Source organism: Phascolarctos cinereus, unplaced genomic scaffold (assembly GCF_003287225.1).
Source record: "Phascolarctos cinereus isolate Bilbo 61053 unplaced genomic scaffold, phaCin_HiC Scaffold_5;HRSCAF=322, whole genome shotgun sequence".
NCBI classification, from domain to species: Eukaryota; Metazoa; Chordata; class Mammalia; order Diprotodontia; family Phascolarctidae; genus Phascolarctos; species Phascolarctos cinereus.
The window spans coordinates 324917993-324929212 of record NW_027555958.1 but is presented as its reverse complement, the minus strand read 5'-3'; the positions used below and the strand labels follow the sequence as shown (position 1 = coordinate 324929212).

Sequence of the window (11220 nt, the reverse complement as noted above, 5' to 3'; positions counted from 1 at the left end):
CCCGGGCGCCCCGGCTTCCCTTCCCTCCCCTCCTCCCTCTCCTCTCCTCTCGCCCCCCACCCCTCTGACTAGGCCGGCTCCGGCCAAGAACAGCCTCTGTCGCCCCAGCTAGGGGGCTTGGAGATCACGGGTTATGGCTTTTTCTCAGAATCTGGCCCCAGTAGCACCAGAGAAGCGAGACAGAAAGGACAAGCGAAGTAGGACATTATTCTGGGGACAAGGAACAGAAGAAAGGCCGGGAGGGAGGCGGAGGGAAGGGGGAGGGGCGGGCTCCTTGGGGTAAGGCAAAGTAAGAGACTGCTACTACAGCAGAAAGGATGGATGATAGATTGCAGGAAGGACTTCCCGTTGATTCGGGAAAGGATGTCTAAGGGAAGCAAAAAGCAAAGGAAGAGCAGTATATCCCTGGAAAGCAGACCTGTCCGTTTTTGTTTCCACCCCCAACCCTACCCACCACCCACAACGCATGGTTGGGGGGCGGGGGGGAGAAAAGCGCAGTGGGTAGAACGCTGGCCCTTGAGTCAGGAGTTCCTGAATTCAAATGCGGCTCAGACTTACTAGCTGTGTGATTCTGGGCAAGTCACTTAATCTGTTTGCCTCAGTTTCCTCATCTATAAAATGAGTTGGAGAAGGAAATAGCAAATCACTCCATTACCTGCCAAGAAAACCCCAAATGGGGTCAAGAAGAGTCAAACACGACTGAAAATGACTGAACATCATCATACACGGAGATGAAATGAATACCTCTGCTCCACCTGCTTTCTGTAGCTTGGGTTATTCTGTTTTCCTGAGTTTTCTCCCCCCCCCCCAATAGATAGAGAGATAGGGTGGGGTTGACATTGCAGTAGCAGCGCTGGGAGTTAGGCTGCGGGTGGATTGAGCAAGCAAAGAAAGTAATGAAACCTTTGGAGTTCTCCCAGATGGAAGCGGGGCATTATCTAGGGGAGCCCTGTTCCGGCAGAAAAGGGGATAGGAAGGGGCTGGTGGACACTGAGAGGATGATATGAGGGGGATCAGGTGAACTAGCTCGTATAAATAATGAGCAAAGCGATATGCAGTTACTGAGTGTGGGGGAAGCCTCCAGGGCCAAACTGCTCCCATAAACGAATGTGGCAGGCACCTTGGTGCCAAGGGGTGGATCAGAAACACTGGCCGGAACAGAATGCTGAGGTGCCCAGAATACTAACTACTCGTCCACCCCAACCCCCAGGACCCAGGAGTTTTGCTTCCCTTCTCCTTCAGGACCTCGGCCTGGGTCTTTCCCAGACTTTCTTTACAGCACCAAGGAGACCAGACATGATCACTGGCAGGGACAGAAGGCTGGACAGATGGACGCCTAGATTCTTCCAGGGGCTGCTCAGCTACTCTCAGCCCACCCCTTTTGTTTCTTCCCTTTGTGGCATGGGAGGTTTTGCTCAAAAGTACTTTGAAATCCTCAGCAAAGAATCACCCTACATTATCTCCGTGTCAATGAAGAGGGAAAAAGGAAGGGCATAAAGCGGCTAATCCTGGGTCCATCCCAGGGGAGGGCAGAGAAAGGCTGATGGTGGAAGAAATTAGGATTAGATAGTAGGAGGAACTCCCAATATCTGTATAAAAAAGGGGAATGGAGAATTGCCCTCTAGTCCCAGGATGATAGGGGGGAAGAAAAGTGTTGGAAGCTCCATGTTGGAGCAGATGCAGGGGGAATGGCACAATGATCTCTAAAAAATTTTTTAAAAATTTCTGGGTTGGAGATGGGCTGGGGGAAGGAGGGGCATTCCTTTCTGTGCTGGGTCAATCTCCAGTCTCTGGCCCAGTTTAAACCTTGCCAGACAGCAGCCAAGGAAGTGAAATTCAATCGCACAAGCGGCTTATATTTAACCACTGGCCGGCCCCTCTCTCTTGGGAGTTGAGCAGGGGGGGGTTTCTTCGTCAGGGACTCAAAGTCGTCTACACTGCCATGGTGCAGTGGCTAAGGCAGATATAACAACTCTGAAAAGCAGGGCTGTCAGAATAACTCCCCGGGTCCATTCTGAATTTACTCTAATAGCATCAGCCCGCTAGTGGCAGCGCAAGGTAACCAACTTTCCTGAGCTGAAAGCTTCTGTGATATGACTGGTGTCATTATTATTTTAGCTGCATTAGTATCACTCGAAGGCTTCCCCTCCAACTACCCCCGCCACACTACCATCACATCGGGGAATTTCTGACCACTAGGAACTGGATGTTTTAGGACAGAGAGGTCAACATATCTTAACAACTCCGCCACCAGGATACAACACACACACACACACACACACACACACACACACACACACACACACACACACACACTCCGCCAGCACTGCCCAAGAGAGAGGGTTAGACTAAAACCTCTTGCTTTCAGGGATTTGAAGAATGCCAATCATTTAAGTTCCACGGATCTTCCTCTTGCTCAGAGGAGGGCTGGGAAGCCAGACTTTCTAGCAACTATCTTTCCTTCAGTTTTTCAGAAACTCATAGTCCACCTGGTTGGCGAAATTGTACCGGGAAGGATGAAAGTTAAACTTTAGACAGAATTGCCTAGTTACAGTAGGGGGGCATGTGCGCCTTTTCAGTTCAATTTAAATGACTTCATATGTATAATGGGTATCATATTCCTTGCCTTTTCAATGGGTGAGCGAGGAGCTGAAGGAGGAAAAGAATTCGGAATTGGAAATAAAAATTTAAATAAAATAAAATGTATTTAAAAGGCATTGGATAGGATGATTGTAGATCCTTGTCCCCTCTTCTCGGATGGCACTTAACTCTAGTCTACTGTTTACTACCTCACCTCAAAGGTCGGAGGAGAAACTGAGGCCAGCGAACACCAATCTCCCCCCAGCCCCGGCTCTGCACGTGGCACGGACACCTGGGGCCTTTGCCAATTCTGTGCCAGCCGCCACCTCTGGGGGAACGGAGCAGGAAGGGGGCTGACAGTGGAGGGGGTGCGGAGCGGAAGCCGCCGGCAGGCAATTACCCAGCAGCTGCGCGGGGAGAATTGAGGCTTTGAGAGAAACTGAATAGCAGGGTGACATGCCTGGGTCTTCGGCTCCAGCGAAGGAGGGGGAGGGGAACGAGTCTGGGGGAAGGAAGCTTGGACCCAGAACTAGAGAAGTGAGGGGAAAGTGCGCGGGGTGGGGGGGGCGGGGGCGCAGGTGTCTTGGGTCCTACATCCTCTCGGGTAAAGGAAGGAGATGGGTTTCCAGCTCTTCCCTGACTTTTCCATACCCTGCAGTGGTGCTGGTCTCCTTGCGTCTTCCAGATTAGGCAGTGATCCATCTTATCCCTGTCTTTCATATTCTCTTGGTCTGTGCATCTCCCTATCTTTCCTAACTCCAATTGTCTCTCTTCCTCAAAATCTCCCCCCTTAACATGACCCCAATTTCAGAAGCAGACCTTCCTCATCCTCCCCTCCCCCCACCCTAGCTCTCAAGTTACTTGTCCGGACACCTGGGTGCTCTCCTTCCTTCTGTTTCCTGGGACTCGTTCCACATGATTTAGAACAGGAAGTGTACCTTAGGCATCCTCTAATCCACACATATCCTCAATTTGCAGATTGCTCCCCTTTCACTACAGCCTTCCTCCCATTACATGCCAGGGGACAGTCCTTTCCTGACCCCTGAGTGAGGATGTTGGAGGAATGGGAACCGACATGGTTAAATACTTTTAACTTCTTTGGAGAGCGAACGTCTCCACGGTTACTTTATTAATCTACAAAGATCAGTTAATATTTCGACACTGGACTTCGTTCGGTTCTCGCACGCCGGACTCGTTCTCTCCAGGGGGAAGCACCATTCAAATACTATTAGCTCTCAGGGCAAGTGTACCCAGTCACCCCAAAGGCCCCCAAACCACAACCAGGAAGGTCAGCGGCCCTGGAGCATCTAAAATGCCTTCCGCCCCGGCCCCGTCTGGACTTTGCCACAGCTATCTGCAGTGCGGGAGACAGAGAGCATCAGTAAGTCCTTCCCCATCTCCCCCAGTCTCTCTAGCAAGGAAAAGCTCGGAAAGGAGAGAGGCAGTGCAGACACACCCCATCCCCAATTCGACTCTCAATCTCTTTTCCCAGTTGGACTTAGATCCAACAATAGGAAGGAGCGTTGCTATCTGGACTGGGATTTTGGAGAGGATGTCCCCCTAGGTCTCGGCATAGCAGTAGGTCCCATAAGCCGGCTGCTCCGGGCTGGGGAAACCGAAGCTGCGGACTCCGGGATCCGGGAGGCCCCCGCAGCGAGGCCGCGGAGTGGTAATGGGGAAGCGCACACTGCCGTCCGCCAGCCAGCCCCCGTCGCAGCGGTCCAGGCCCGAGAACTTCCAGGCTGCATAGAGGTGGCCAACCTTGGCCAGCACAGCCCCTCTCCTGGCGCAGGCTCCGCTCGCCTCCGCGAGCGTCAGACGGCCAGGCACGAAGAACACGTGGCCTGGGAGGAGTAAGGGAGCAAGGCTAAGACTGGACCTCGCCCAGAAGGCGGGGAGTAAGGGGTGTGGGGCTGACTCTGGCGGGATGAAAACTACATGGACCCGCCTTTTAAAACTGCCCCTTTCCCCCTACCCCCAACCCCCATCTTGTCCCCTAGTTCAGCTACCTTTCTCCTGCCGGCCTCTTTTTCCGCCACCCTCTTAACCAAGCCTCGTGACCTATTCCCCATTTTCACCTTTCTCCAGACCACTCCACATTTTTCAGGCCCCGCTCTGTTTCCTAGCCCAGCTAATTTCACCTGTCCTTCACCTATCTAACCCTACTAAGCCCCGCCTCTTTCCCCCTAAAATCTGGTCCCCACCCCTATATAGCCCGGTCCCATTTATCCGTTTCTCTCCCCCTCCCCCTTTTTTGTAGTTTAGCCCCCTCCCTCTCTTTTCCAGTTTAGCCCCAGACCAGGCCCTACCTCTTCCTCTAATACTGCCCTTATTCTCCTAACCCCGCCCTCTCCTCATCTTCTTCTCTAGCTTTTACCCCATCCTAGGCCTCTCCTTTTTTCTAGTTCCAGACCCCACCTCATTCTCTAATCCCGCCTCATTTTGACAGTCCCTCCTCTTCTCTAGCTCCATTCCTGCTTCTTTCTGTAGGTCCCGACCTGCCCTTTATCTAGCCCCTCCCCATTTGTCTGCACCTCGCTTCTTTAGTTTAGGCCCATGCCAGGCCCAGCCTCTTCTAATCCCGCCCTTCTCCTAGCCCGACTTCATTGATCTGCCCTCTTATCCTCTTGCCCCCATCGCATCCCAGCCCTACCTTTATTCTAGTTTCAGGCCCCATTTTATTTTTCTAATCCCGCCCCATTCCGATGGCCCCCCCTTCTCTAGCCCCGCCTCATTGGGTTGGCTCCTCCTCCTCTCCTTCTCCCCCTCTTTAATACCCCATTCCAAGCCCCTCCTTTTTCTCTATGGACTTGGTCCCTCTTCTCCAGCCTCACCCTCAGCCCTAACCTCGCTTATTTTCTCCCGCCTCGTGGGGTCCCAACCCCTCTTTTGCTCCAGGAGCCTCAGTCCGTTTCCTCTTCTTTGTGGCCCCCACCCCGCTCCCCAGTTCCCTCTCCCCGTACCCTGCAGAGCAGATGTGAAACAGAAGGCGTCGTAGCGGTCAAGCTGCTTGTCTCTGGGCCCATAGCTGCGAATCCCTGGCAGGCCCCGGCCCCCACAGGGTGCTCGAGCTGTCAGCACTGGGTAACGCACGGAGCCCTCCAGGAGCCAACCCGCGTTACACCAGTCCAGGCCCTCGGTCCACGCTGTGGGGCAGGACCAGGAGAGGAGGGGCTGTCACTGCCTCCCCGAGCTGTCGCCTTCCCCCTTCTCTCATTCCCTTCTTTGCCGAACTATCTCCTTCCTCACACCCACATCTCCTATTCTCTCAGCTTCCAGCATGACTCGGGGCCCAGGAGAGGAGGATGGTGACAAGGAGCCACGGAAAGGACCCAGCCCGCCCGGGACTGTAACCCGAAGTCTGCTCACCCTGGTAGAGCTGAGGGTACGTGGCCAGCCGCCCGTCCTGCTCCGCACATGCCTTCTTAGCTTCATAGTAATTAAACTGGTATCGACCCTGACTGGGCTGGTACGGGAAAACTACACCTGGGGGTGAAGAGATAGAGACTGACGGGATCCTGGAAGTGTGGTATTGAAGGGTCACTGGGGGAGAGAGACACCCGACTTTCTTACCCTCCAGCCTGAGGGTCAATGCCAAGCTCTCATCTTCCAGTCCATTGATGAGCTCGCAGCGGTATCTCCCCTCATCCTCTAGCGCCACACTCGTGATCACCAAAGAGGCATCCAGCCTGTGCCCCCTCCTCATCCTGGCACGGTCTCCCAGGGGCCCGTAGCCCCGAGCATGGTGCCCATTGGTAATCAGGATCAGTGTTTCCCGTAGATCCCCAGGCTCCACTTTGCTCCAACGCACCTTGTAGCTGGGGGGTGGGGTGCCCAGAACGCAGGGTAGGGTGACCGTGGCACCGCGGCGAGAGTGAATGACCTCATGGATGGGGGGCAGGAGGTAGTGGGGACCAGGGTGGGGTGCTGGCAAAGGGGGCCAGATTGACAGGGACACCCTGGCCCCAAACTGTCTTCTATGACCCATTCCAGCCCCTGCCCATCTCCCTACCAGTGTCCCCTCCCCACCTCAATTCCTATTCCTTCCCTCTAGGTGTCCCTCAAGTCTTTGCCCCTTCTCTCAGTATCTCATCTGTCCCTGCACTCCATCCTTCCAATGTCTCCCACCCAGTCCCTGCCCCTCTGCCCAGGGTCTTCCCAGCCAGCCACTCCTGTCCCCTAGGCCGGGGTCATCTTACCTGGGTTCCCTGTGTCTTTGTGATAGATGGCAACACCTAGAGGAAAGAGGAGACTCCAGAGAACAGGGAGGATTAGTTGATTAAGCATGACAGGAACTCAGCTAGAAGGTGATCTGTAATGACAGTTATAACAGGGCAGACATCATTTCAGGAAATGAAAAAGAAACAGTGTGGGGTGGGCCTAGAAAACAGAAGGCATGGGGGAGAGGGTGTCACAGTGAAGTCTGAGCAGGCATTCTTTAGAGAGAGGTGACCACCTGGGTTCCATCTTCAATGGGGCATAGCCACAGGGACTGAATTTGGTAGCAGGAAGAATCACAGGCAAGACTGCTTCAGGGAGACAGTGGAAGGGAGTTAAGGAGATAAGGAAAAAGGCCTGACTGTATTCTGTCTCCCCAGAAAGAAAGAACAAGAGACAAACATGCTATAGCAGTAAAACTAGAGGTTAGACATCAGAAAGAAAATTTCCTGTTGGAAAGAAGGGGAAGAAATCAGAACTGGGAAGTAAGAGAGGAAAGTGACTTTTTTTTCCCCCCAAGAGATCTTGGGAAAGGAGAGAGACTGCTTGCTATCTGGCAGAACCCGGGATCTGGAGGTGAAAAGATACACTGAAACTGGCTTAGGCATAATGAAAAAGATAGGTAATATTTGTATGGTGTTTTATCCTTTTCAAACCATGCCCACATACATTATCTTGTTTGAATATCTCTAAGTGGAGAGAAGGGTGAGGACAGGAGTCTGCTTCCTTACCAAGAAGAAGCTACTTCCACAGTAGCAGAGTAAGGCAGTAATTAGTAACCTCTTGTCCTGTTTGAGAAAAAGAGAATCCTGTTGAAAGTTGCTTCCATTTCCAGGATGTCCAAGTACTTTATAGCACAAAGATCTCTTAGCACCTTGCAGATCTAATCTCTACTGTCTTCCCCCAAAAAAGGTGCTTGTTCATTCCCAAAGCTTGAAGAGAGAGACTGAGATTCCAAGACTCCTCCTAGATGATTCCATAAGTCTAGGCCAGGCATGGGATGTCCAGCTTCCGAGTCTGGCACTCCATCTGCTAGAACTTATTGCCATAGGAACAAAGGGAAGATGCCAATCCTGGATGGGTGGGGGGACCCTGGAAGATTTCTAGGCCTATGATGGGCACTTAGTAAACATTTGTTTGGCTGATTGCAAGTCAGTTGGAGGACAGAATTGACGCATGATATCCTGACAGTTGGTACTGAGGATTGGGCAAGTTGGGGCTGTCTTTTCCTGAAGATCTCTAGAATTCTCATTAGGCTGTGCTGGAGGAAAGGATGAGCTAACTTGTCTCACTATGGTGTTTATATCTGTGAGAGAGAAGGGAGGGTTGTCTATAAACTACAAATGGGTATAATTACTTATATTCCTGCTATCTCCATACTCCCTTACAGACCTCCCAGACAGAAACTCTCTCACCTTTGCACACTGTGTCCTGGTCCTGGCCCCGATCTGAGCATCGCTTGGGAGAAGAGATTCTTGGGGTAAGACCCAGACATCCAATTGCATCAAAACCCTGACTTCTTCTGCCCAACCCCCTGTCTGTCTGTTTGTCTTTTACTTCTCTGTCCCCACCCCATAGGAAGCACAATTTCCCATTGTCTTTGCCTTTCTCCCTATTGTTGTATAACAGATACCCTTTCTTTATCTGGTAGGGAATGTCAACGAAATGTCAACAGCTGGGGATGTGGGATGCAGGGCTGGCTGGCACAGGCCACCGGAAAAAATGGCCAGGGATTCAGAGAGGGGGGATAGAGGTCTTCAAGGACAAAGAAGGAATGGGGGTCCAGAAAAGAGAAGGTTGAGTGGGACAACATCCCAGTCTCTAAATTTTCTTCGAGGTGGGGGAAAGAGGAGGTAACAGGTTGCTAGGTAGCAGAGTGGATAGAGTGCCAGGCCTGGGGTCAGGAAGACTCATCTTCCTGAGTTCAAATCTGGCCTCAGAAACTTAGTAACTGTGACCCTAGGCAAGTTACTTAACCCTGTTTGCCTCAGTTCCTCATCTATAAAATGAACTGGAGAAGGAAATGGCAAACAGCTCCATTATCTTTGCCAAGGAAACCCCAAATGGGCTCATGAAGAGTGGGGCACAACTGAAATGACTGAACAACAACAAAATAATGGGCACTGGGCCCACCTCCACAGAGATTGAATGAAGCTACTACTACAACAGAAAAGACAAGTTAAACAGCAAAGATGCATGTCTAGGAGACACTGAACTAGGGAGTTGAGGCTTTGAGAAACTCTCTGAAGGAGTCATTTGTTCATTCATTTCTCTACTCCTCTTTCTCTAGCCCTAAATGATAATTACATCTTCTGAGTTGAAATTTCTGTAGAGAAGGAATTTCCCTGGGTGATAAATCACTCATTTTGCTGTTGGGAAGCCCATCCTGGTCTAATTTAAGTATTTATTAATTTCAGTATCCTATTATTTTTAAAATAAAATTTTATTGATTCCTTCATTTTCATATGCACTAAATTTTCCCCAGTATTCCTCCTCCCTCCCCCAGAGAACCATTGAAAAATCCACAAAACCAAACAATATATCTAGAAAATCTGAAAGCATATGCAATGTTCCCACACCTAAGGACCTCTCACTTCTGCAAAGGCATAGGGAGTAGGGCTGCTGTCTTCTCACATCTCTTCTTTGAGACCAAGCTTGTTCTTTGTAGTACTTCTACAATATTCATTTTCAGTTGTGCTTGTTCTTTCCATTTACATTGATGTAGTAATGGATGTTACGTTTTTGGCTCTGCTTACTTCACTCTGCCTCAGTTCATGTGAGTAAGCTGACACAAAAGTGCTGCTATAAATAAGTACATCCTACTCTTATTTAAACCCATTTCCTTTATTCTGTCCTCACTGTAAAGGCAAGAACAGTAGAGCTCCATCCTCTGTAGCATGGGGAATAGACTTAAATAATCCCTTTGTCTTTTCTTATCTGGTTTAAGCAATCCCATGTCTTTATGATGATGTTTTAGGGGTGCAAGGACCCCAAAATACCAAGGTTCAGGGCAGAGTTGTCTGGAAAGAATTCACAGACTCAAGTAGTCTTCCAGTTAAGTCGCAAAAATTTATTGTAATGCTAATATGGCAGGCAGAGCTCCTTAAGGAACTTGCAACCTAACAGAAGTGATGCTAAAGCTTATGTAGAAAAGATACAGTGAATTGTGTGGCAAGTATGCTAATTAGGTAGTAGATATACAGTTTCTGTACCTTGGGCACAGGTGACATTCACTACTGGCATGGCCTGGGGTAGGGGTGGGGAATCTTCTAAGGGGTCTGTATGTGTGTACATCTACCTCTGTGACAAGATAGCCTTGGGCACTGATGTCTATGGCTTGACCTCTGGATTGCATACAGTAACTATGGAAATCAGTACATAATAATTCTGCTGGTACCAGATAGTCCTGTTCATAACAAGGGAAATTCTACAGAGGTCAGCTTGTTCTTGTAACAGGGAGAGATGGTTTGCCCCACTGGGGCCCACTCATGAGTTATTGCCAGAGATAAGATCTTTGGGCTGGGGAGAGATATGGTCCTAGGGCAGGGGTCCAAGTACCCCATCATTTTAGCTTCATATAATGTTCTGCTGCTTTCTCCCCAGATATCTCTTCAGCCTTCTCTCTCCATTCTCTGTGCCTTTTAGATTCTGGGAAGCCTTAAGATTCTCATCAGGACATAACTGGCAGAAACTAATAGGAGAGGACCCAATCTGTCCTACAAAAATCAGAGTCACAGAATTTTAGCATTGGAAAGCATCTCTGCAACTATCTAGTCCAACCCAAAAGAGATCCCCACTATAATATATCCGACAAGTGGTCATTCAGTTTTTATTTGAAGATCTCCTATGAGAAGAAACCCTATCTCCTGAGGTAGCCCATTCTAATTTTGAACAGCTAATTGTTAGGACAATTTTCCTGATGTTAAATCCAAATTTGCCTTTCACCTGTTGTTCCTATTTCTTATCTTCTGGGGCCAAAAAGAACAAATCGGATCCCTTATTCACATGATAGCATTTCAAATACTTGAATATGGCTATCAAGTTATTCCCCACTCCCCCACCTCTAACCTTCCCCAGTCAAGTCAAGAAGCATTTGTTAAATATTTACTATGAGCCAGGCACTATGCTAAATACTGGGGATTCAATTATAGTCAAAAAGGCCCTCCTCGGAGGCCAAGCCAAATATCCCTAGTCTCTTTAGTAAATCCTTACTCAAGGCCCTTTCACTGTCCTGGTTGCCCTCCTCTGAAAGCTCTCCAGCTAGAGTTCTGAGTTAGACACAATATGCCAGATATGGAGAGTATGGGAGTATGCAGAGTAGGGAGGGACTGTCTGCTCCTTATTTCTGGAAGCTATTCTCTTAATGAAGTTCACATTTGCTTATTTAAAGCTCATATTAGACAAGAAAATTGATTAAAAAAA

At 49.8% G+C, this 11220-nt stretch overlaps 1 protein-coding gene across 1 annotated transcript; it reads right to left on the bottom strand.

Annotated features, from left to right (window-relative positions):
* Positions 1–3664: 3664 nt before the first annotated feature.
* HAPLN2 (hyaluronan and proteoglycan link protein 2) lies at positions 3665–8302 on the bottom strand. The gene is made up of 7 exons (XM_020991507.2): positions 8214–8302; positions 7530–7586; positions 6780–6892; positions 6154–6507; positions 5950–6066; positions 5544–5726; positions 3665–4424 (listed from the first exon to the last, which is right to left on the bottom strand). The coding sequence occupies exons 3-7, from the start codon at positions 6865–6867 to the stop codon at positions 4141–4143; spliced, it is 1026 nt and encodes a 341-aa protein (XP_020847166.1). The 5' UTR covers positions 6868–6892; positions 7530–7586; positions 8214–8302; the 3' UTR covers positions 3665–4140.
* Between the last annotated feature and the right edge of the window lie 2918 nt (positions 8303–11220).

Excerpts from the sequence above, each read along its gene's own strand:
- HAPLN2 (XM_020991507.2), bottom strand. The coding sequence starts at position 6,867 with ATGCTTAATCAACTAATCCTCCCTGTTCTCTGGAGTCTCCTCTTTCCT. Across the intron at positions 6,067-6,153 it reads ATTGACCCTCAGGCTGGAGG|GTGTAGTTTTCCCGTACCAG; the intron begins GTAAGAAAGTCG and ends CTTCACCCCCAG. Across the intron at positions 4,425-5,543 it reads TTTCACATCTGCTCTGCAGG|GCCACGTGTTCTTCGTGCCT; the intron begins GTACGGGGAGAG and ends TACTCCTCCCAG.